We start from the raw sequence: 27130 nt of genomic DNA, 5'->3' as shown, positions 1-27130 counted from the left end.
ATGCTTTTGTTCTGCAAACTGAATCCGTCTTACATTACGAATTTGTACGTTCAATTGGCTCAAAATTTTGTACTAATGATTTGAGTTTATTGTTTTACCAGTTTGGAGATAATATGAGAAAAAAATCTTTTGGTTCAAACAAAATATTTAATTTCTAGGTTGAGGAAGCGATTTCTTATCACTTCTTCTTTCAAACTTCTACTTCAAACTCATCCATAGTGATTAACTTATGTGCAAAATGCTTTTAATCTTTTTTGTGCAAAATATTTATACAAGCTGTTTCTGTCAAATTTAACAATAAAATTTTGGTTATTTTTTTAAATCTGCAGTTCTTTTCTTGGCGTGTAGATGGTGTTACAAGAACTTATTGAAACAAAATTTAATAATTTCCTTTAGTTTAGTTCAACAAATATATTTAGGTATCTATATGAATAGAAGAAAACAATGCAATGCGCAAAACAATGACATGACTAACTAACTGAAGACTTGAATAGTGAGTAGAGTGTGGTGATCATGTCGTAGGAATGTTCAAAGAAATACTTTAACAGAAAACGTAAATAACGGTGTTACTGTGTATAATTAGTTTATAATTTTATTGTTTCAAAATCCATTCAGATTTCTAAAAACTTCTTGTAACTGTAATGCAATTATTATATATTTTTGTGTTTCTTTAACTTTTTGACGATGGTCCAGTTTTTAATAAGAAGTCCAAGTTTGATTGAGACTGATCTCGTTTTATTTCTAAGGACCAATACTTTTATATGTATTATCCTGAAATGCTATTACTTTTAGAGCTTAGGTAAAAAATGTTCTTTGTAATGGTGATTACTATGTTGAATAATAAATATTGTGAAAATATCTATAACTTATAACATTTGAAGCTTGGTTGCAATGTGATGTGTACGAATGTGTACGAATCACTTGGTTCAGTTTTCTGCAAGAAATTTCTACAGTGACGAAATCATAATTATTTACTAAAAAATTGACAAAAGGTCAAAATGGCATATATATAATAATTGACTAGTGTTTGAAATTTATAAAAATAAATTTTGAAATATATATTCGCAACTTTGGGAAGCTTTGAAAAATATAAACAGGTCGAAATCAGTTTTTTCATCAGTTTATATCGTTATATTTTTCTTTATATGTAATTTTGTTTTATCATTATTTAATTCCATAATTTTTTTATTATACCGAATTTTAATTATAACGAATTACATTAATAATAACATTAATAATAGCTAAAATCTCAAAATTTTAAATATATTTAATTAGATTTTTGCTCAATTAAGGATCTTATTGCCGATGTGAGCTAAAACAACATGAGCAGATCCGCCAATGACAGTAATATATATGATGACATAATATAATGGGCTTGGAATGTTTTGAATTCGCTGTTAAAATACCCGTACGAAGACGGATACTCGCGCGAAAAGAAAATCTGGCGGTCTTGGCAACGCAGCCTGACCAGGTAAGTCTGCGGTAGGTGCTAAAAGGTCAGGAGGGGAAAGGGGTCGGTCTGTAAGCCCAGTGTTGTGGCTTTAATTCTTCTAGAAGCGCATTAGATACTGGGACGAAAGAGCGAGATCACGCCTCATGGTGGGGCGGGTTCATACCACAACGGCAGCCGAAAACCAAAATATTTTTCAGCTCCTTATATCTCGTGATATCATTTAAACCGACAATAAATAAAACGACATTGTTTTTATTGAATTTAATTCAATTCTCACCATATTTCTTTTGTTAATCCACCAAACTGTCCAGATCCGGTATCATTAGAAGAATTACGTAGTAAATTGTGACCTTTTTCCGTACAGTTGTCAAGTAATGATTTATTGCTTTTATTATAGGATGATTCAATGCACGAATATCGATAAATTCACAACTTTCATAGTAACGTTTTTGGAATTAAGTGAGTAATATTTGACCTGTTGACCATTGATATTGCCTGAGCTTTGGCATACTTTTTCGACGTACAACATGTAGTATTTAACTAATACGAACGGGGAATTATTGGTAGAATGTTAGTTCAAAATATCTCTTTTATTACTCATTTATTTTTATATACTAAATAGTTAAATTTTATTTGCCCTTTGTATCACGGAAGAGACCCTAACAGTTGCGTAGAACAGTAACCTTTAATTCAGGGGGACTTGTTTTTGTTTAACATCAACGTCAATATTATACAATTACCGTATATATTTTTGTCGTGAAAAATAGAAGATTGGGTGTTAGAACGTATAGAGCCCCAAAAGTGATTTTTTAATACTATTTCTGTGTGTTGAATTGTTATTAACCAAAAATAACAAGGATTCTGTAACATTTATTTCGTGGTTACTGGCGGTTTTACTTTTACGAAAACGTTTCTAATATAAAATCTTTCTAATTGGACAAGATTCGTTTTTTTTTATCTTGGACGGTACCTAAACAGGTAGAAGCAAAGCCCTTGCATCCTAAAAGAGTGACTATTTTATGTGGCTTTTGGAATAGTAAACGGGCTTCGGCCGTTTTATTACCTACTAGAAACGTGGGGAATTTATATTATATTTGAAGAAGAAATACGTTTTTACTCGGGATATAATGCACACAATTCTCTCTTTAGGACGCATTAACTTTTTAACAATTTTTGGGTTTCTGCAGACTTGGGAAACATAGAAATGTATTTACAAGATATCGTCTGTATTCTAATATAATGTTAACATGAGTATTAATAAACGTGTTTACTAATCTTTTCTAAAAAATCGTTATTGCAATAAATGAATGCAATGTTTAAAGATTGTCTTAACTACCGTATATAAAATGCTGGAGTTATTAATATATAAATCAGTCTAATAGTAACACTCAATAATTTAAAGTAGATTGAAAAAGAAAGAAAAGAACTGGAATTGAAATATTGAAAAATATCCTAAGAAGTATGGTAGATGAACCCATTTAAAATGAGAATGGTTATTTACACTGAGGTCTTGAGATACTGGATCTTACTTAGGAAATCAACAAAATTGTGGAGTAACATGAGGAGATACTCCACTCTTAATGTAGCAACTCTTGGGTAACACTTGACTAGACACAGACCCAAAAGGATCAAACTATTTGATCTAATAGTGCAGTGAAGTCAATCTAACAGAAACACAGCAGTGAAAATACCTGAACATTATCAAATTCTAGGCTAGTTAGTAACGATCAGTAACAAAATATTAATACACAAATTAATTATGGAAAGCTTCTTTATTTTTTCATCTTATATTCATGATAACACCCTATAACTTTTTCAGGTTTCAGTTTGTTATTCAAGTCCCTTTTTGACTGAAACATTCTTTTAGAATCTGCTAAAATCCATTTCTTCTTAGTCCATATCCAATCCATCTTAGTTCAACAATATATATCACTAGCAAAAATATGTTTAATTTACGTACGACATTCTTTTTTAAAGATTGTTTGAAGAAAAATCTGTTTCAATAATATCACTGTAGTTTAAGATGAAATTTTCTGTATGTCGTCTGAAGGATTTATATTTGTCTGAAGAAAATTATACATATCAACAGCAGAATCACTAGTGTCTTGGATCGGGGACCTTTTGAGGAAGATGATGTATGTAAAGTGAACTACTGTCTGGATATGCTCACTTTGTCAGGTGTCCTTATTCTTAAATAAAGTTCAGACCTCTTCTTTATAATTCGACATCAAATATTAAAATTATGTTTGAACTATTGGGTTTACTCTCTGAGACCTATAATTTTTTAATTTAAAATGCTGCTTCATTTCAGTTTCTCCATTATCTTTAGTAAACAACCTTTGATGTTGTACTTATTTATGAAAGCCGAGCAATAACGAAAATCAATTACATTATTTCCAGAGGTGCTAATGTGTGTCTGGTCTACGTTCCTAAAGTTTAAATATTTTAAAACAATGTTCTTCCTTGATAATTACATTTTTCTGGTTCTAATGACCAAAGAAAAGGTCAGTCTTATGAAGAAGAAGTCAAGATATTTTTTCAGAAATGATGAGTTAGTTTTTAAAACAAAGATAAGTAGTATCTACATGAGGAAAAGCCTGGATTATTTCCACTATTGTTTAAAGAGACACCTGCAAATGTTTTGTGTGATGCTGTATAAATTTTTCAGTAACTTCTGTCAGTGTGTTCTCTGGATTAGACGTAGTATAGGTTTGCTTGTTATTACTAGGTTGTACTACCTGTCGTACCCGACTTATTATTAATGAATGATATAAGCCACAATGAATATTCCTTACGTTCTAACGCTTCTTTACGTTCTAATTGGTACCTTATACTTAAACATTATAATCTAATTTAATGATCTAATTTTTCTAGTTCAAATTATAATATTTGGACTCTGTAACAAACTAGGCACGTGATATTATTCGAGGTTTTCAATACTACAGAGGAATGAAGAACTAAGTATATCAGCAACTACAGTATTTTCGTCTAAAACCTTTCTATTTATACAGATAACTTGCAGCTTTAAAATGATTAATTATATTAGAAAACAAAAAAATTATATTGTTTGAAAATGCGACACATATGTATTGCTCAGTTTACATGCCGGGTTTTGTAGGTTATACGTCAGTGTATTGTACCTGGTCATCTTATTCCTCATTCATATTGCCCGATTACTGCGAATCAATATGTCGATATGCTCTATAATGCTGTTCATTTATTCGTATATTCCAAGATGATAATGTGTCCATTCACACAGCCAAAACGGTTCAGTCTGAACATCAGAATATCAACAAAAATCTTCCATGGTCAGTGCAGTTGCATGACTTCAACATAATTGAACAGTAGATTTCCATTTGCAACAACATTTAGGCAATTGGCGCATCTTTTGATACAAGAATGTAGCAGCATTCCGTTGAAAACTACTCATACATTCTACGAATTTATTTCGTGAAGAATTTTAGTAATTTTAAAAGCAAATGGTGCCTATGTTGGGTGTTCATATTATTTTGTCCATTCCCTGTGATATTAAGTAAGAATACCAACTGTCATGTAATGATGTCAATGAAATTAAGCTTTTTGAATTATATAAAATTTTTGAACAAAGAAAACAAAAATTCAGATCATATATTTCGTTTTGACGCACCTAATATTGTTTCGTTTTGACGCACCTAATATTGTTTTTGGTTGTGGTATTATCGCGGTTTAGGTTATATACGTATGAGGGTAAGCTTTTTAAATTAATTATCTATTCTAATTATGATTAATTTCAAGTGGATAAATAATTCTTTTGTCGCAAGCCCACCGAAAAAAAAATCAAATGTTATGGTGAAGAACCGACCGGTGAAAAAAGATAATGAGGAGAAAAAAAACAACACACACATACATAAACGACGAGATTGAGCAAATTTGAAGGGTCGTCGTTGACGATCGGTAACGGCATATTTTGTTGTTGTAACGACGGCAACACCGTCCGAACACAGGTAGAAGGCGGTCAGGACATCCAACCGGTCCCAAAGACCAGCCAGTGCACCGTGGAATACTTGTCGAATGCTCCATGTTCACGCTGCGTCCGTATACGAGTTTGTGCAGTGATATGCCCTGGAGATATCAGCCCTCCTGGAGTCCCTAACCAGCAGGAATGGCCACGCTGGGCCTGAGCAAGGTTTTCATATTGGACAAGTACTTTACCGAGCTGCAAAAGTTCTGGGAAACCGAGAAAAAGCTGCAAGGTACGGGGAGAGTTGCAGGAGCAGCAGGACAACAGTCTAAGGGTGATGCAGGTCTTAACACCAACGAACCTTCCTCTCTCGCACACACACAACATTTCCTTTTAATCGCCTAATCGAACTGAAACGCGACGTCGAAATCGTCGATAGAACTCAGAACGCGTCGCTTGTCGTGGGGATCGCCTCATGCCGGTTCCCCTTTATTATTTTATTTTTTGTTTTCGAAAAATAACGACCGCATTTGGTTCCATCATCTTTTTCGATTCGAAACAGTGAGCCCAGTGACGTTCAAGGTGGTGGTGTTGTTGTTGTCTCGTTCCGTCGCCCGCTATTAGATAAGGACGCCCGTCTCGCATCTCTTATCCTTGTTGTGTCTGCTGGACAGTGCTCGATGCCGTGGTTGCGTAAACAAAGGAGTACTTTGTTGTTACGGGCCATAATAATTGTTTATTTGCTGTAGGAATTTCTATGAACCATGTGGTTTTGGTATAAACCAGTTTTCTTTATTGCACGCTAATAATTATTATCAGACTATATAAAGTCTTATTATTTATATAACAGTCATACGAGGGTATGTTAGTTTCAATTATTGAGGATTGATCTAAAACGTTATAATTATTTGATAATGATTACTGAAAAATAACCAAAAGTTACATATTACCAAATGTGATACGTAACGAAGATCTTCTATAATTTTTGTTTCGTTTTCAGAAAAATATTGAAGAGTTCGTGCTATTGTAAGGAGGGTTTTTATGATCTGGACTGATCGCCCTTTGAGAAATTTTACTGAGTATAATAGGCCAATAGATAGTACACTGTTTTATGCAGATCATGTTTCTCTATATGTTAAGTACCAAGCCTAACTAATTTCAAAATTTAAACGAGGTTGGTACTTTTAAGTGTAGCACTCTACACATTTTTGCAAATTATTAATAGTCAGTGGGAGCCATATCTGGACCATATAGTGGGTAGTAAAACAATTCGAAGAATAATTCGTTCAATATAACTATTGTTTTAACGAAACGTATATCGTCCTAAAAAATCATCACGTGTCGTTAAGGTTGGGTCTAATAGGCTGGTTTTAAGAAGGATGTGGCGTCATCTATGGGTCCGGACCGAGATTGACTGATTATTATTCGAGCTGTTATTCTAGAAGTTCATATTTTTAGCTGTTCTAATTTAATGGTAACCAGAAAAATACCTACATACTTCTCTGTATATAACTTTCTTCGTTTCTCACGGCATTCTCATCAACTCAAGGATTTCTTCATCTTCTGATTCAAGGAAAAAGTAATAAGAACATTCATTCTATAGATTTTAAATCTATTTTTTTAAATTTTAATTTCACTTATATCTACCATTTTCTTCTATGCAGCAATATTTTCGGGGTTTTACGTATGTTGTATGATATTGCAAAAGATGACCAGTTTATTTTCTACAGCCAAGTTGTAACATCTTTAAAATTACTTTAGCACGTCTAAATCCTACTTTATAACGGTACAAAATCCCTAAAGTATCAATATAAACTCTCTCTGTAAGATATCTTGCGATAATTCTTTTATTTATATAACAAATGCTTAATAAATTTTAAAATAACTAACCTAACCTGCAAGACATAGTTAAAAGACTTCGTTATTTGTTTTTTATGCTTAATTTGATTAATTCTACTTTTTATATTTGATACGTTCTAGATTACAAGTAATTTTTGTCAATTTTAATTTCACTATTAATATATCGACCATCCTCTTCTATACAGCAATATTTCCAGGGTTAACAGCATTTAAAAGATGACTAGTTCATTTTCTCTCTACAACCAAGCTGCAACATCGCTCAAATTAATTTATTACGCTTAAATAGTAGTTAATAACGGTACAAAATCCCTAAAGTAACAATACAATCTTTCTCTGAATGTTATCTTGTGATAATTCTTCTTTTCCTATAAAGTTTTATTCGTTGTTTAATTAATTTTAGAAAAACTAACCTGCAAGATATATTTAAAAGACAGCGCCATTTGTTTTCCATGTTTAATTCGGTTTTTTTATTCGCTCGATACGTCCTTGCATAAAAAATGCGTGGAAACTTAATGAATGAATAATGAGTTTTGTTTTGCAGCTACGAATAGTATAAATTAAACCCACATTTTATATTATGTTTATATTATGTTCATCATCATTTTACAATATTATATTGTTATTTTCTTTTGGCTGAAAATCTAAGAGCAATTCTTCGTTTTGTGGTTTCTTTATATCAGTTACAACAGTTTATAAACAAAATTAATATGTGCTAAAACACTTTTATAGGCTATGATTTTTCTTCAGGACATTGCAGTTTGGGATTGTTGGGTAACATTTAATCGATTTCGAACAAAGTCCTGTCCCACGTCGTCGTACCGTATCTGCACATATGTAAACACGTGGGTAGTTTAGTAGGTCTATTGGAAGGTATTGGTATTATATCAAGAAACATTTACATAATCAAATACGTTGTAATTCAAGAACAATTTGTTATTGATGAAATTGGGTGTTTGTTTCAAGATTATCTAATCTTGCTTTGTAAAATATAGTGTAGTTGTTTTCTTTTAAATAATTTTTTTGACGCAGGTGAAGCGTTTTTCAAGTACAAATGAGCAAAATCCCCACAGCTCTTAATAAGTACGGATCTGAATTTTATTGACATCGACGGCTTATTGATATATACTTGTGACTTCAGAAAATCTTAAAATAAAGAAATCTTGTAGACCCAAATCGCACCATCATGCAATATACAAGCAAAAACCTTATAAATCTGAATAAGTACCGATCTAGGTAATAAAGTGATTAGAAAAAAGCAGTTACCGATTGTTGGCAACGTTTTATCTTATAGTTCGTGAAAGTTGTTGGATTAGTTCTGTGTTACGGTGAATTTTGTTATAGTCGATATTGTTTGGGGCGTAGGTTTCTACACGCTTCATGGCGCAGACGAATTGCGTTACACAAAAGCCGGCGCTGAGAGGGGAGAAAAATTGACCTCTCGAAGTCGATTTTCGGGGTTCTCGGGATTTTCCGGTAAATTCGGCATCGGTGCGTATTTTTTCAGACCTTTTATCAATCCTCGATGGTCGATGATCAGTGAATTTTACTAGAATCCGATCTAGGTACTGAGAATGTCTTGACCACCCAGATCACCAACTTAAAAATATATTAATTTCATTTTGTTTTAATGAAAATTGCCGGCAAGAAAGGTGCGTGACAAAGTAGTCCATGTTTTTGTTTGTCTATGTGTTTGTTTTGGTTGTAATTTGTATTCACTGTTATACGTTTTTTTTTAGAAAATGATGCGTGTATCATTCACTATGTTTGTAATTTTATATTCGTTTTATTTAAATGATAATTTTCGGCATATTATTTTTCAGGTAATAGTATTGTTAATTAGTTGTTCTGGAAATAATTAGTGTAATGCTTCTAGCATTACGACTAATAATATATATATATATATATATATAAAATATATTTGGTATTGTGTTGCTAGTCCTATAGTCATTTAATTATAATAATTGCTGACCAAATTAACTCTAAAAAAACTATAAGAAACTCTTTAACACTATTTTTCAGCTAACAAAAAATGGAACTAATGAATGTTTAGTGACGTATATCCAGTATATCATATATATGCATTTTATCAGTCAACTATTACGTTTATTTTGACGATATTGATTTAATTCACTAATAACTTCATTTAAAGAACCTTTGTAGATCCTTTGCTTCAGGTCTAGTTTTGTTTTTCTTACTTTTATGTTTTTGTCTTATCCTTTTGTTTCGCCTTTGTAGTCATAGTACATCAAGTCTTTGTTCAATCTCGTTTTATTCGTTTTTTTTTAGTTTATTAAATGCGAAGACTTCTTGGTTTTCGGTTTATTTTTACTGTTGCTTACTGTATTTTTGTTTTTTTATCATAAAATAATTTTAATAATCTAACCACCTTTATTTTCTTGGTTCTATCAATATATATAGTTTTAGCAATTATTTGTTATTTCCTGTTTTTTGCTGTTTGAATGTTTTTGAACTCTTATTTGATTTTCCTTTAAATTTTCCTTAGTTTTTAACATTTCTATTCTTTTTATTTTTATATTTATTTCTCTCATCTATTTGATTTCTTGTTTTCTTTTTTCAATCAATAAAAATTCATTCTTAAACCATCAGCTTCTTAATTGATATATTGTTATTAGTTGTTGCCAACTTACATGCGATTTGCTCTAAAAATAGTCTACTTGTCTAGTCTACTGTAGTAATATGCATGTATTAACTGATACTGCTGTTTTGTTTTTGAAATATACTTCACTACACTATAGAATCAAACAGTTTAACTGGTCTATCGTATTAACATAAGAGTGGAACTTATTCTTATGCATTTGCTACTCTCTTGATTTTCTATATTGCTTTTAGAATTTGCCTATTCAGTAACTTATTATACTACTTGTTGTTAGTAGTGACTTATTACAATATTAGTTATTAATAGTAACTTATTAAAAAACGATTTTTTTACCTCATCTATCACATAGTACACATATTTATTTATCTTCTTATTATTATATTCTATTTATTCTCCTCTTTGTTCTTTAGCATGTAATTTGTAGAAGTTCTAAGATGACATCGTTTCTAAGGATTAACACATTTATTTTTTGATTTTAGCGAAATGTCAATGATTTGCAAACAAAAACAACTTTCCTCTGACGAAACTGATAATGTTTTATACAAAAACATTAATAACGAGGCTTACTTTTCTACTTTGTCTAAAATATATCTAAATCTAAATAATATAGGAATAACGATCACTGAACAAACTCTATTCAAAATGTGGCCACCATTAAATTTATATCAAGATAACATTGAAATAAAGTGACCGTTCGCATATTCGCGATTTTTGACGTTTCCAAGTCGAGAGATCAGAGTTTATCTTGATCATTGTCGCAACAGAATTTGGCCTACATTCAAATATTGACTGATCTATATTCGTGGCTAAGTAGTCGACATATGTTTGCCACAACGTTGTGTATAAGGAAATCGCCCACAGACTTTATTCTAATTTTAAAACTCATTTTATATATTTTTCTAATGTGCCATATAAGCGACGGCGTTCATTTGTCTCATTGCCTTCTTAGATATTCCGTTTTGAAATGGAATATGTATTTCAATTTCGTCGATATTACCATGTATATTAACTTACAGCATAAGTTAAGCTTTTATTGGACATTTTTTCGATAAAATTATCCATTTTAACCTCGAGGAATCCGTAATTTCTTTCGATTTACATTCATTATTTGATGTTAATTTCAAAGATCTCTGTTTAACGAACATTACGACTTATTTACTATCGTCGAAATGTGCGTGCGATCCGTACCTATTATAACCAGTTTTTTCCTTAGTAAACAACGAGATTAAGAAGAAATATGTTTCATGAACTCTAGTATAAAAGCACCGTTAATCTCGGGAGCACAGTGTAAAGATTCGAGCCACCTGTACCGACAGGCTAATAGATTTGGTCGAGGATGTAGTTTGAGGAATTTACCACAATTAGTTGGCTTGTAAAAGAGCCTCTTCAGGCATATTTCGCTTATTTTATTTTCTGCCTAAGCGGCGACTGGTTCTATCTAGAGACGTCTTGTCATTGTTGGTCTCAAGGATTTACGGTTTTTCGTTAAATTCGTGGCGTATGCTAGACAGTGCGTCTGGGGTTTATGTCCGGCTATTTGAAATTAAAATTAAATTTATTTTTCGAGTCTGTACGAGCGTATGTCTCGGACGGTCTTGAACTGGTCGTGATTCTAAAGCGATGTTGTCGTTTCTTTTTATTTTTCCGGGTTATTGCAGAATTCTAAGATAATAAATATCATTGAATGTATTATGAAGCATTTTGCTCTTTGTAATATTTAGCTGCTTGTATTCTGATCACTAAAATGTCTAATAATTTTTTACAACTTTTTACAATATTGTTTCCCACAATGAGTATCTATTTAATCATCAACAAATTCTTCATCAAACCGCTATGTTTAAATAATTCGAAATGCTATTTTTAGTCAACAAGTTTTGATAACAGTTGAACGAATTTCAGTTCAGTTTTGAACAGTTCATTCATCAAGTGCTAAGCTGTTTGAAAGTTATTTGGGAGTTTGTGCTGGGATTTTCGCCAATAAATCTTGCAATTTGTTGTCTTTTAATGTTCTTGGTTATATATATATATATATATATATATATATATATATATATATATATATATATATATATATATATATATATAGTTGACCAATTATATGCAATATGTTAAGTGCGTGAAAGAATAATCCATGTTTTTAATAGTAATATGTTGATATTTTCTGTCATCGGCGAAATAATTTTAGATATTTTTTCAGTGACGTCCAATGACTTGAGATTTAATTGAAGGCTGACATTGGGAACCTTTATTGGGAAATCGGACAACAATATTTCGCGATAATTCTCATTTTGATGTTTTCATAAATCAAGAATAAGTCTTGCTTTAAACTCTGTAGTTTGAACTGTAAGAAAATGCTTAAAAGTTGCGTACTTTATTAAAATATTGGATCAACATGAATCATATTTTTTAACTAAAGGAAACAAAATGAGGCGTCTTGTGATTATGAACTTTTAAAACTTATAGTTTAAGTCCCAAAATTTTTTTCCTTCACTGTTCTGCTTCATGAAAATTTGTTTCAGAACAATAAGTCATTGTATTCACCTTCTAAAGTGTTTGTTATTGTATTTTTTTTTATGAGAGAGGTTCAGTCTCACTTGCTATTATCCTTCCTTATTTTGAATATTTCCAATGTTTCTATATTGATGTTGCTTTCTGTGCTCCATAAATAATGCCGTATATTCAGATTGGCTTGACGATGAATTTGTATTCTTCCATTTTGTTCTTATCATTTAAATGGTAGTGGACTATTAATTCCAATTAGATTAATTAGTAATTCTCTACTTAAATCCAAAACTAGTTAAAACGTTCCCACAAAATTCTTCATCTTTATTTTTTCTTCACGAATAAAGAAGCATATTAATTTAAACAATACTAGAAACGTGGATTACTTTTACACACATTTTTATTATTGGGTTATTTTGATCACTAATCGAATTTTCATTCAGATCTATGTAGACAATAGAGCTGAAGCACTATATTTACAGGCTCGCTTTCGAATTGTATTTATAAACATGTACGTTTTGATTTTTTCTTTTGTCCTTCTTTAACATTGACATATTTATTGATGATTTGTCGTTTATTTACCATGTTTTGTTTGGTGATTCGGACTTCGAAGATTTAAAAGCAAAGAACACTGATGTATGAATAATGTTATTTTTAGTGAACGTCACGGTATCCAGTTCCTCACCCTTAAACAAAATCTATCCGCTCCTGACCGTTCGCTTAGCACCATCTTGACCAAAACCTTTCGTTTCAGATGCTTCATCGTCGAATGAAGCCGTTCACCTCCAACAACGTCTTCGAAGTTTGAGCAGCGAGCTGGTTACCCTTCGAAATCGGCTTCATGTCCAGGGTCCTCATCCGCCTCCGTTGAAAAATGGCGGCGGAGCCGGAGGACCCATGGTGCCCCTCTCTCAACCGCTGGTGACCGAACACGTTCGACAGCCCCACGTTCCTCCTCGTGGAGGACAGCACAGCGTAGCCATACCACCTGTGGTAGGAATACTATTTTTGTTGATGATAGTATTTTGATTTTTTTCGGTTTCAGGCGGCGCCATCTAAATTAGTGGCTTCTAACTTGATTCAACAGCAACAAAGTCTGATCAGTCCGGATATCGGCGATCTCATCCATCTCTCCGGACCTTTAACAGAGGATGCCGTCATGAAATGTCTCCAGAGTCGATTTGCGTCCAACCAGTTCTATGTAAATCCACTTTGTGTCTGTTTGGAGTCATTAATTTCTCACTATATATATTTTTAGACCAACGTGGGTCCAATTCTTCTTTGTGTCAATCCATACAGGGACGTGGGTAATCCTCTGACTCTCAACAGCACCCGAAGTCTATTATTGAGCGCCCAGCTGAACAAGGTTGTTCAGGAAGCTGTACGACAACAATCAGAAACCGGATATCCTCAAGCCATCATTTTGTCAGGTACGATGAATCTATGCATTGAACGAATGAGAACTAATGGAGATATGGTTTCAGGCATCAGTGGATCTGGTAAGAGTTATGCTTCAATGCTGTTGCTGAGACAGTTGTTCGCTGTGGCTGGTGGAGGACCTGAAACTGACGCTTTTAAACATCTGGCAGCCGCGTTCACCGTGCTGAGATCTCTGGGCTCTGCGAAGACTTGCAGTAACTCAGAATCAAGTCGAATTGTTAAGTGTTTCTTGTGTTTAGTTGTATTAGAACTAGGAATTTATTATTATTTAGTAGTTTTGATGTTATGATAGATATGTTTGTACCGAGCGGTATTTTATGTTCAAATAAATGAAATAATTGTAGTTTTGATGTATGTTTCGTTACGTTTAATCTTTTGTAGGGTCAGTTCATCGAGGTCCAAGTGACGGACGGTGCGTTGTACCGCACGAAGATCCACTGCTACTTCCTGGATCAAACCAGGGTGATCAGACCGTTACCAGGTGAAAAAAATTACCATATCTTCTACCAAATGCTCGCGGGGCTATCGACGGAAGAACGAGCCAAGCTTAACCTTGAAGGACATAAACCGTCCACTCTAAAGTATCTTCAGCACGGGGACATCAGGCAGGATATCGCTGAAGACGCCTCTAGGTAGCCAGTATGGTGTACTCATAATCTCTGAGAGATTAAGAATGATTTTCTTTAGGTTTCAAGCCTGGAAAACGTGTCTTGGAGTATTGGGAATACCATTCCTCGATGTAGTCAGGGTACTGGCCGCCGTTTTGCTTCTGGGGAACGTACAGTTTCTTGATGGGAAAGGTAAGTAGCATTTGGTACCGATACGAAAACAGCGTTGATGATCTTATTCTATCTGCAGGTTTGGAGGTGGACGTGAGAGGTGAAACCGAGTTAAATGCCGTTGCAGGACTGTTGGGTGTCTCAGGAGCGGCGTTGTTCCGCGGTTTGACCTCCAGAACGCATAACGCCCGAGGACAGCTGGTGAAATCTGTGAGTTGATGCACCATAACCTTGTCCTAAGAAGAATATAGGTGTGTTTCGTAGGTCTGCGACGCCAACATGTCCAATATGACCAGAGACTGTCTGGCCAAAGCTCTCTATTGTCGAACGGTAGCTACGATCGTTCGTCGGGCGAATAGTTTGAAGCGGTTGGGTTCTACTTTGGGTACCTTGAGCTCGGACTCTAATGAATCCGTCCATAATCAAGCAGAAGTAAGACAATATAACACTAAATAAGTTGCATGGTTTTATACATTTAAAAATCACATAACCAAATGTATATTAAATACTAGTGATCACCCTGTGGTTGAAATTTGACCGCACTTTGTTAAATTAATCGTGTTTCTCTCAAAACAGACTAAAGAGAATGATTTAAACATGATATGATAATATTACTAAAACTTGTTTTGTCAATATTTTCAATATAATGTTATCTAAAATTAGCTCAAGAAATAACCCATTTTAAATGGCATTTAATTGAATTTAATTTCCATCAAATTTTAACAACCAATTTAAAGTTATCAATAACTTTAAATGACTACATCACTGGACACTATAACAAAATAATCATTAAGTAAGATTAATTTCAGAGCTGCCATAAATTCAGAGCATTTATTTACATTTTTGTTATAATAATAAACGTGGAATATTAAATGAAATAATATATATTTGTATATTAATTTAAACAATAATAAACATAATTAAGTACTTCATTATTTGAAACTTAGAAATTATTAAAGACACGTATTTATAATCATTAAATGAACTATTGACCTCTCATAGTCATATAGTTAATCATTAAACATTTCAATATTTATCAGCGGTTTAAAATATTTATTTTTTCTATTTGTCTTATGTATTTTATCTAAGCAAATTACATATTTATTTTCATTTTATCTACATATTTTCATTATTTCATTCATGTTTTAAAATAATGTTTTTCTTTTGTGTATAATTTTCATCTAAAATATATATTGAAGATCAATAAATTGAATAAAAAATCAGGTTTATCTGATTAAATAATAATTTTTTTGTCTACATTTTAAATAAAATTGCATGGTTCTTTAGCTATTTATTCCACTATTCAATCAGGAACTTAATGAAACTTGAAATTGACTAGAAGCTGATACCAATAAACAGAAAAATCTTATTAAGTTCTACAATTACCTCTAACACATTGATATGCTATGTCTCCAGAACCTTGTAAATTACTACCAGATATCAAATTAATTTTAATTCTTAAAACTTGAAATAGATTGATAAATGTTTATATTATGAATCTGAAAAAGCTGCTTGCGAATATATAAATACCTTGTAGACAGAGTACAGAGGATTCTTGTTATTCTCAAAATTGGTTTATCCTAAATGAAAATTTCGCATATGTCGTGTTTTTCCTTCCCAACTAATATATTTTCCTATAAAACGGACACATTAATTTGATGTCTCTACAAATGTAAAATGTAACTTTTATCATACTTTTCTTAATCGTCAAATCATACCTATGCGTGCTATACAAAAATTTTAGGTCTAAACTTTTTTCCTCCGGATAATATATAAATAAGCCGATTAATATATAGATAGAATCGGAAAGGGTTTTAAACTTTATTATACTTCCCTCCTAGAGGACCGGCCACAGGGATTAACGTGGTTGTCTTATTAGATTATAGTTATAATGCATCATTTTTGAGTATCGCCTGTACCTTCGTCCATCAGTCTGTCTTTGAAGATATTCGAAATTGCACTCTTTCTACCTAAATTTTCATTATCCTCTATACGGAATGATTTTACAAATTTTTCTGACTTGATATTCTGATAGTTTATGGCTAAGAAGCTGTATGCTATAAGAAATTATAGTATAGAGCTACTGCAATCTGCCTTTGGTGGAATTCACCCTGAACTGCGAGCTTCTGTTCCTATTCCAGTAAACTATGTTAATACACATACTTCAGTCCGCCTTTAGCTGTTTGTTGTTGTTTCTCAAAGCTTCAATGTTTCTTATTTGGAACATTTTAGTGCTAGCAGTCTTTGAGTATCTTCTATCTATATTTTATGACCTTACAGCGTCAGCTGATATAATTTTGCTCGGAGTCCACTTAACTAAACCAAGGAATGCTCCAACCTGCCTTCTTTTCTTGATAAGTAATTTGGTTCTGGTTAATTGAATGAATTTAAAAGAGATAAGCCTTATAATCTCTCTGAACTCCTATTGACTGCGCCAGTTATAAGATGTGAAAAAGTTTACAAAATAAAAACTAATTTATTTGCAAAGACACGAAACAAAGCGACACTGGTGGTTATTATCTATTAGAAAACAGACCAACCCCTTTCACTTGTTCACATTCAAGTAGTTTTAAGATAGATGGTCGCGATAGTTAAGGACGTATTGTATTGACTTAACATATTTACGTAATATTTCCTTTGTTCTTCAGGTAACTAGTCAACACGCATCAACAGTAGGAAACGGCAGCAATTCCGCCGGCAGTAAATCGATGGTGGCTCTGAACAACGCGGTACGTCACGCCACCACTGACGGTTTCATAGGCATCCTGGATATGTTCGGGTTCGAGGATCCCAAGCCCTCTCAGCTGGAGCATCTGTGCATCAATCTCTGCGCCGAAACGATGCAGCACTTCTACAATACTCACATTTTCAAGTCTAGCATAGAATCTTGCAGGTAAGCGTCGCAGGAGACGCGAGAGCTCGTCCAGTATATCGTGTTTCGGTTTCCAGGGACGAAGGTGTCAATTGCGAGGTGGAGGTGGACTATGTAGATAACGTGCCCTGTATAGACTTGGTGTCTTCTCTGCGGACGGGACTGTTAAGCATGCTAGACGTCGAATGTTCGATTCGAGGAACAGCAGAGTCATATATTTCAAAAATTAAGGTAATATTTGGTTTGGTGTCTCGATTGTTATTAATGTCTTGATTGAAATGTAACTGCTTTTGATCTTATATCGAAATTTAAGACCATCTCTTCAACTTTAACCTATGAGGATAGTCCGCCTCTTCTTATTTTCCTTAGTAGTTCGTTTATAAGTTAGAGCTTTATTTATAGCACATTTATAAAATATTTCAAATCAAAGGCTTATTTAAGCATCTATGATGTATCTTGACTTGTGTATCACAGTTAAAATAGCTACAAATATAACAAAGTAAAGAAGGAGCGTTAATATAGATGATATGTTATGTTTTGTTTCAAATACTGTTATATTTTAGGATATAATATCATTTAAATTGCTGAATGTACATAAAACATCAAATAACATCGTATATATAAACAATGCGGATGTTACATAGAAATTAAATAAGTAGCATTAATGACGAATGGAAGATGGATTCCAGTAAATGTTTGAATTAAATGAACTAGTTTTACGATCTGTAACAAGTTCTGTTGATTGGTATATAATGGAAATATTACTTGATTAATTAAAGTTCCTTTTTGTTACTTAAATTGAATTGATTTTATAGTAAGAGTGTTAGTTGTTATTTGGTTTGAGATATTTTCGAAACTGACGTTATAACACGCAAATAATTCAATAATTACTTATTTTCATGCGGTGCTAGGATAAATTGGTCGTACATGTGTAAAAAAATACCGTCAAAAAAGCTTATGTTATATTTCGACATACCTTGTTAAAATACGTAGCGGTAGTATTACTATTAGTTATTGATCAATCTGATTGATGATTAATATTGAGCAGTGTTATCATTTTCGGTTGAATAGGTGTTTTTTGAAATCATTTTATTTTTTTAGCAATATAGACCGTAGGTAATGTTGGCCTTTTATTTATTTTCGTATTTCTTTAATATTCGAATGTTTGTTATTATTACTCAAATACACAGGTATTTTTTTATCAATTTGATGAAGTGATGACTAAGACGCAGCAAATCTGATAAATATCAGGTGTGTGGGTCATTGCTTTGAGGTTTTGAAACACATTTTTACTCGATATAAGTATGTTATGCAATGATTTGATATAAATGACATTTTATTCTATTGACAATAATTTCAAAACTACACAAGTTACGTTCCTCTAAAATAATGGCGTTATAAAGTTATAATTTTTTGAGAATGTCGAGTTTTCTTCTCTTGCTAACATCATATGAAACGTGAGTTTGACAATTCAAATTGGTGATTTCAAGAACAGGACGTCCTGGTAGGCCAAAACCGTTTGGAGATTCGGATTTACAGAAGTTATTGGATGAAGACCCAACACAACCTCAAAAATAATTGCTAAAAACGTAGAATGTGAGTCAAATCGTATTATGTGGATGATTATAAGTCATGGAAAAGATACAGAAAAAGCGAAGAATTCAAATCTTCAAAATTTGAAACTTTGGTGATACATTTTCTGTTACAAATGATGGTGTTAATTAATAAATGTATCTTTACGCTCTTGTCTTATTGTCCTTGAATGTTTTATGATCATGGATGAAACCTACCGATGTCCTATTCATAGAAATAGATGCAAAAAATTCCTATATTATTTCAATATAATAATTTATGTTTCAGGTCCAGCACAAGAACAATAAACGACTGCTGGATCCGAAACCGATGGATCCCCGTCTGTTCGGCATACAACACTTCGCAGGGCGCGTGGTCTACGACGCCTCCGACTTTCTCGACACCAACAAGGACGTGGTGCCCGACGACCTGGTTGCCGTCTTCTACAAGCAAAGCTGCAACTTCGGCTTTGCCACCCACCTCTTCGGCAGCGAGCTGAAGGCTCTGTATTCAATCGAAACAGTTCCTAGAGGGGTGAGCTTTCGTATCTCGCCCACATCCCATACGGACCTTCTGAACGGGGACGAACCCGTTTCCACGCTGACGCAGGACTTCCATACAAGGCTGGATAATCTGTTGAGGACTCTGGTACACGCGCGGCCGCATTTCGTTCGATGCATCTGCAGTAACAACCAGGAGACGCCCAATAGGTTCGATAGAGGATCGGTGGTGAGGCAAATTAGATCGTTGCAGGTCTTGGAGACGGTGAATTTGATGGCTGGAGGTAGGAGTTGAGGCTTTGTGTCTGTTGAGTATTAAAACGATCTATTGTCTTCAGGTTATCCGCATCGCATGAGGTTTAAGGCATTCAATTCCCGTTATCGATTGTTGGCTCCTTTTCAAGAGCTTTGCAGGACGGAAGAAAAAGTGACGGATGATTGCCGAGTTATTCTGCAATACACTGTGGATATTTTGACTAAGAGACAGGTAGAATTATGTTGTTGGATATTTTTTTAAATTATGATAGAAATAAATGAGTTTAAAAAACTAGAAATAGATTTAGCCCTATACAAATTCTATTTCGTAAGAACGATGTATCTCTTGAGTACACTAGTGTATTGTACAGTAGTGTATTTCTCGTGCAGTGCTTGACTAGAATGCATTAATTATAGGCCATAGCGATCCCTATTGATGGTTCCATTACGTTTTAGCAGCTTATAGAATACTACACCAGCATGATCTCACCAAATAGAGAGCGTTAGCTTAAAGGTATGAGCTTTGAATTATCATGATGAATAACATTTTCATCATCAGCATTTCACACATGATCAAAAGCCTTTCAGTGCCTATTGGTTTCAATTAATACGGTACTAAATATACAAGCGATTGGATTATTATTATTTATTAGGTTCTTTAAGTGAATGAAAATGGTTCTTTGTGTTACTTTCAATAATTTAATCATTGTTCGTTTTACAAAAAGTAGTATAGAAGATACTACACCATGATGATCTCACCAAATACAGAGCGTTAGCTTAGAGCTATGATTTTGATGATCCATAATGATTTTTTTGGCTTTGAATTATCATGATGGATAACATTTTCATCATCAGCATTTCACACATGACCAAAAGCCTTTCAATGTCTATTGGTTTCAATTAATACGGTACTAAGTATACAAGCTATTGGATTATTATTATTAGGTTCTTCAAGTGAATGAAAATGGTTCCTTGTGTTACTTTCAATAATATAATCATTATTCGTTTTACAAAAAGTAGTATAGAAGATACTACACCAGGATAATCTCACCAAATACAGAGCGCTAGCTTGATTTTGATGATCCATAATGATTTTTTTGGCTTTGAATTATCATGATGGATAACATTTTCATCATCAGCATTTCACACATGACCAAAGGCCTTTCAATGCGTTTTAGCTTAAATTCATACGGCACTAAATATACAATCTTTTGGATCACTATCTTGTTCTTCAAGTCAATGAAAATGGTGTCTTGTGTTACTTCCGACAATTTAATCAAAAATTTCATCAAATTTTTTTGACTGTCCAAAATGACCTTTGTTTTCGCCACTTTTACACTTCATTGTAAATGAAAACTTTTAAGTGAATTTTAATTTGTATTTACATTTTCTTTAATATATATAATATAATATATATATATATATATATATATATATATATATATATATATATATATATATTATAATTCACATTATAATTTAACTGTATTAGTAAGAAGGGTTTTAAACACATGCATTACAATAATTGTTGTTATAATAATTTAAAAATTAGTTTATTTAATAATGATGAAGAGTATTTCGCTATATTCATACTTGGAATTATTATTTCTTGATATACATAAATTTATACGCCATTTTTTCGTAAGATTGGTAATACTGTTGATGCAAAACCATTTTTGTCTTATCCTTTTGATGCTATTTACCTCTTGAAATGAATCAGTGAGCGTGTTAAAATGAAACGTATATGAAAGAAACTATGTATGATCCAGGTGTGGAACTATTTACCGTATTGAGTTTATCTACCAATGTTCTTCTCTTTCTTTTTTTCAGACGAATAGTTCCGTTTCGACCAGTTGGGCCATAGGCAAACGACACATATTCTTAAGCGAAGGAATCCGGCAGCAGCTGGAGAATTTACGCAACGAGACAAGGCACAAGGCCGCCACGTTGATACAATCCACATGGAGAGGCTGGAGATGTCGGTACGACCTTTAAGAACGTTATACGCATCGAGAAATAATTTAGTCGGAAACACTCGTTTAGGTATCGTTGGAGTACCCTGCGTCGCGAGAAACCGGAGCCCCTGGCGGCGGTAGCGGGTCCCCCAAAGACTGCACAGTCTAGAACGGGTGCAATACCCAGCACCAGGCCGCGTCCGCAACCCATAGCCGGTACACCACCGCCTGACATGACGGAGAAATGCGACGCCAAGATCATACAGCAGACTTGCAACTTGTTCGGCCTCGATCTGGAACGTCCTCCCCCTGTACCGCCTAGTAGATCCTATACAGTTACAGGAAATACCAAATTAGGTAAGAGCGCAACAGGATCGCTGTAACAATTATATAGATGCAGACGCAGCCAAAAACTCCAATATGTTAATGTCATATTGGATTATTGCAAACTTTCAATGTTGAGTTTTGGACGATTTTGTATTAAAATGGGCGAACTTAAACCAAAAATCCACTGTAATGCGACTTAAAAACGTTAAAATTAGTATTGGGAACTATCGACTGAAATTGACTATCGATTCTTTAGTAATTGACTACTTTCTAACATACTGTCGACTATTTCAGTTGCTATTTTCGGTCTTATTGATTTTAGTACTTTTTACTAAAACTGCTTCAATCTTTGTTTGATTTGACTTATTGGATTAGTTGTTACTATCACTGTTTCAGTCGTGTGGTTTCAGTTACTATTTTCGCACTTACTAGTTTCATTAGGCTGACTTTTAACATTCTCTCCGTCTTAGCCACGACATTAAAAATAATGTGACCAATTTGTTTGTAGTATGATTATAACAAGTCAATTGAGAAGTCCCCGGTTTACCATAGTAAAATACGTTCTTTTGGCCAAATTAGTTTTTTTTATTCAACATAATTCCCTTCAAGGATGTTACACTGATTATAGCGACCCTCTAACCTTTCGATAGCATTTTTGTAGTACGATTTGTCCTTTGCTTCAAAATAGGCCTCAGTTTCGGCGATCACCTGTTCATTCGACGAAAGTTTCTTAACAGCGAGCATTCTTTTGAGGTCTGAGAACAGGAAATACTTGCTGGGGTCCAGATCTGGAGAATACGGGGTGGATTAGGAAACTATTCGAAGCCCAATCAATGAATTTTTTCCATTGTTTTTACTGACTTGTGACACAGTTTGGCGTTTGTTACACGACACCTGTGGCATTGTCTTGGTGAAGCATCACGTTCTTTTCCTTCAAGATTGACCGTTTTCCAGCGATTTTCTCCTTCAAACGATCCAATACCGCTATGTAATAGTCGCTGTTGGTGGTCCTTCTTTTTTCAAGGTAGTCAATGAAAATTATTCCATGCGCATCCCAAAATACAGACAACATAACCTTGCCAGCCGACTGTTGCATTTTCCCACGCTTTGGAGTGGGTTCATCGTGTGCAGTCCACTCGGATGATTGTCAATTGGACTTCGGAGTGAAATGATAGAGCCATTGTCACATATCGACGCAAATACTCGGGTTTATTACGCTTGATCATCTTCAAACACTACTCCGAATCATCAACTCGTCGTTGATTTTGGCCAAAAGTGAGCTCGCGCGGCACCCACTTTGTACAGAGCTTTCTCATACCCAAATATTCGTAAATGATATGATGTACACGTTCAGTTGATATCTTTAGTGTGTCTGCTATTTCATTCAATTTCGATTTACTGTCATTCAAAATAATTTTGTGTATGTTTTTAATTGTTTTCGTCGGTAACAACCTCCTTTGGGTGTCCACTACGTTCACCGTCTTCGGTGCTCATTTCAGCACGTCTAAACTTGACACACCAATCCTCGATGGTTGATTTTCCTGGGGCTGTGTCTGGAAATTCGGCATCAACCCAAGTTTTTGCTTCAACTATATTTTTTCCTTCAAAAAGCAATATTTCATCAACACGGGAAATTCTATTTTTGTCCATTTTTTTTTCACAGTAACAAAAGTTGCTTCACTCAAAATGCTATAATTCACAAACTAATGATCCGACAGCTGTCAAATTTATACACGCATCTTTTGAGGCTTAGGGCTAACTAAAAAACATATGGATTTAATTCTAGTAGCGTCATCTATGTGTCAGACCGGGGACTTTTCAATTGGCCTGTTAATTCACAATATATTGTACATTAATATAGGAACATTTCGGAACTCCTGAATGTTAAACCTTCTTTCAAATTTCTTAATAACGATTAGTAAAATTATTTTTGTATTTAAAAGGGTGTGATGGTTAATTAGTTGACATAGATTGAGAAAATATGATACAACTGCTTTTTTCATACTAATATTTGTTAATTTGAGATTATTTAAAATTAAGTTTTTATCATCCGTATAGCACAAAAAATCAAACATTTATCTCCGTCTTTTCCAGTCTCAAAATTGGTAAGGGAAGGAATTTGACATTTCCGTCTGAAAAACTATTGAAGTGTGCATTTGACTGAAATAGTAACTATTTTCAGTCGCTGTTTTTTTTTTATTATCGACTAGTTCGACTATTTTGCGACTATCGATTGTTTTTATTACATTCAACCGTAATTCCTAACGCTAGTTAACATTATTTTATATGTTGTTTCATCACTGTTCCATAAATTCGCGGTTTCTTTGACCAACTTGTAAATTCACATGCGTGGTGAGATGATACTATCAAAACGCATAGAATAAAGCAAGGGGTTGATAACATTTTGATCCTTTTGATTATTAATTATTCTCATCTCAGCTTATCTTAATAATTTCTCGTATTAGCACTTCAGTAGAGTCCATTAATTAGAAGAACACGGAATACAGTGGGTGTCCAAATTATTAGGAACAATATAGAGTTTATTTAATTTTCTAGTTTCATTAGATTTCTGTAACAAATGACTAGTACCAGTAAATACCTCCAGTATTTTATGTATCTTATAATTGTAACTGCTATCTACTGGGATGATAAAAACTGCAAGAAAATATACAAAATAGTTTTATATTTTGTTATTTACAATTTATTTTATTTTCTAATACTTACTTGTATCAGTCTTCTTTCACACTCTCTTTTACAATGTAGAAGCGTCCCGTGCTAAGATGACACTAAAGGACACTGTCTAATAAAAGAACTTTTGTCAATAAAAGTGTAGAAGGTTGATTCGTCGTTAAAGCATACCTGTAAATAAAGATAATTAATACAAGAAAATCGATATTGATCAATTGTCTTGTTCACAAAAATTGAACTTGTTGAAACGTTGCAATAGTTATATTTCGATTTTTTCCAGCGAATTGGAGACAGTTCTATTTCGTGCTCTCGGTTAGGAAGGTAACCGTTCTATTAGATTCTCTTCAACCAATCGCCTTCTTCGAAATTTTTACACCATCGTGGTATATTATCGTAGTTAAATGAGTAATGCTTTTTGAACGATTTTCGGGTTAACAGGAATGTTCTAGGGACTATTAATTTTCAAACGATTTGCTGTGTGTCTATTGAGAAAATATTATTAAAATTATGCGACTTTAAATTCACGTATTGTCAAAGTAGGTGTTTTTTTTCAACCTGTTCCAGGCGTTAAACAGTTCCTGTAATTTTATCTGAAAATCTGACAAATATCATATTGTCTTATCGTATAAACAGGCGATAAACAGATAAAATTATATTAATACCATGTTATGCCCTGTATTGTAGTTATAGGTGAAATGTGACGAAAACAGTTGATCTGCTTAACGTTTCTCGAGCGACAGTATATAAGGTGATGACAACATAAATAATATATGTTAACCGAAGCGACCGAAGAACATTAGAATGCCTGCGGCCAGGCAACATAAAGTTTAATGGCAAAAGTGGTAGCAGAATTCGACAGTACGGCGGGAGTTTTATAAAGCGAACATTCATCGAGGGGCTGTGATTAATAAACTCTTTATAACAGAAGTCAATGCTAAGCTACGAAAGAAGTGGTTATAGCATCTGTATACTTGATAGCTGGAAGAATTTGGTATGGTCTTACGGTACTTGTTTGCACTGTTTCATATAAACGGATTGTCTGCTTCTTGTAGTCAAACATTGGAAAATTTCCGTTATAGTTTGGGTAGTATTCTTTCTAATCTTTTCATTTATATTACTGGATTACTATTAGTATATCGCTGCCATACATTGCCAAGATGATAATGCGTTCATACATGTAGCCAAAAGGTTCAGTCTTGAATTGAACAGATTCAAAATATCATAAAACATTTTCGCTGGCCAGTAAAGTCGATAGACTTCAAAATAATATAACAATTATGGGGAGTTCTAGAGGAGACAGTGCGAAGTAAATTTCCATCTCCAATATCACTGAAGTAATACAAAAATTGAACAACACTCGCTTGGAAACTATTCAAACAGTCCAGAAATCTATTCTTCGCGATAAATTACAGCCTTTTTAAGAACCAATGGCGGCTCAATACTTTATTAATAAAAAATGTTATGTAGATGCCTTGTGTTCAAATTATGTTGCTCAGACTCGGTTCTTCTTTATGGTTTGTGTTAACGTACATTATTTTAGCATACATGTTTCGAAACAAAATAATTCAATCAAAGCCATTTTAGGTTACCCCCAAACGAGAGTCATGAAGATGACGTTTCCCGAGGACGTTTCCACCGATGGCGTGATGTTGCTGAAAGGCGAGACCGTCTTGGTGATCGGTGCGTCGCAACGTAGAGGACACCTAGTGGTCGAACACAAAAACACTACGTTCCACGTGCCCTTCCAGTATATGGAGCTGAAACAGTCCGTCAATATATAAACCCGAGAGACTATCCACGTATATCAGTTTTTAAGTTTTCGTTTCTATTTATTATATCAGTATTTCTGATGTATTGCCGTAGACTATTGCTAGTACAAAAAGGCTATAGACGAGAGGTGGTGCGCGCGGGGAGAGTATACACACGCGACGCACGAGCGAATGACGAGGGGGTGAAGACTTTTAATATAAATGTATAAGCAAAATTGTATACGATGTTCTCTAAAAAACTTGCCATTTTTTTTACGTGTAAAATATTACGGAAGAATATTTAAAATCTAGATCGTAAGAATTAAAGTATTTTAATCCGCCAAAACGTTTGTGTCTGTTTTTTATATGTAATAAAATTTCTACAGTGCCAATCCTTGTTTTATTTTCTTTACTATTAAATCAATTTTTGTTTAAGAAGTTACCGGTATTTTACTTAATTATATTATTATATTTTAAACATTAAATATAAATAAATTTACATTTTCACAATCACCAAGAAGCAGAAGCGTTTGCTGAATATCTAGAGAAAAATTTCAAACCAAACGAAACTAATATTGAATATGATTTTCCGGACATAGAAGCTGAAAATTGAATTAATGAA

At 33.5% G+C, this 27130-nt stretch overlaps 1 protein-coding gene across 7 annotated transcripts; it reads left to right on the top strand.

The window, feature by feature from the left end:
• The first annotated feature begins 5482 nt into the window (after positions 1-5482).
• dachs (unconventional myosin-IXb-like dachs) lies at positions 5483-26900 on the top strand. 7 transcript variants are annotated; one of them, XM_076412638.1, is made up of 16 exons: positions 5483-5685; positions 13127-13365; positions 13418-13573; positions 13631-13802; positions 13857-14029; positions 14194-14444; positions 14500-14612; positions 14671-14801; positions 14856-15023; positions 17240-17484; positions 17541-17694; positions 19324-19819; positions 19874-20022; positions 21621-21772; positions 21834-22102; positions 26345-26900. In XM_076412638.1, the coding sequence occupies exons 1-16, from the start codon at positions 5595-5597 to the stop codon at positions 26539-26541; spliced, it is 3156 nt and encodes a 1051-aa protein (XP_076268753.1). In that variant the 5' UTR covers positions 5483-5594; the 3' UTR covers positions 26542-26900. The 7 variants fall into 7 exon arrangements, with proteins under 7 accessions (XP_076268753.1, XP_076268747.1, XP_076268739.1 ...); XM_076412632.1 differs by having other exon boundaries at positions 21816-22102; XM_076412624.1 differs by having other exon boundaries at positions 5483-5727.
• The last annotated feature ends 230 nt before the right edge of the window (positions 26901-27130 follow it).

The sequence above is a fragment of the Rhynchophorus ferrugineus genome, unplaced genomic scaffold (assembly GCF_030347505.1).
Source record: "Rhynchophorus ferrugineus isolate W39M unplaced genomic scaffold, kcgeb_rfMv2 rfM1, whole genome shotgun sequence".
In the NCBI taxonomy this organism is placed as follows: Eukaryota; Metazoa; Arthropoda; class Insecta; order Coleoptera; family Curculionidae; genus Rhynchophorus; species Rhynchophorus ferrugineus.
This window is presented reverse-complemented; position numbering and strand designations above follow the sequence as displayed.

Bases quoted from the DNA above. Each gene is read 5' to 3' on its own strand.
- dachs (XM_076412597.1), top strand. From the start codon at position 5,595: ATGGCCACGCTGGGCCTGAGCAAGGTTTTCATATTGGACAAGTACTTT. The intron at 14,030-14,193 runs GTTAAGTGTTTC...AATCTTTTGTAG, and splicing joins ACTCAGAATCAAGTCGAATT to GGTCAGTTCATCGAGGTCCA. The intron at 14,445-14,499 runs GTAGCCAGTATG...GATTTTCTTTAG, and splicing joins ATCGCTGAAGACGCCTCTAG to GTTTCAAGCCTGGAAAACGT.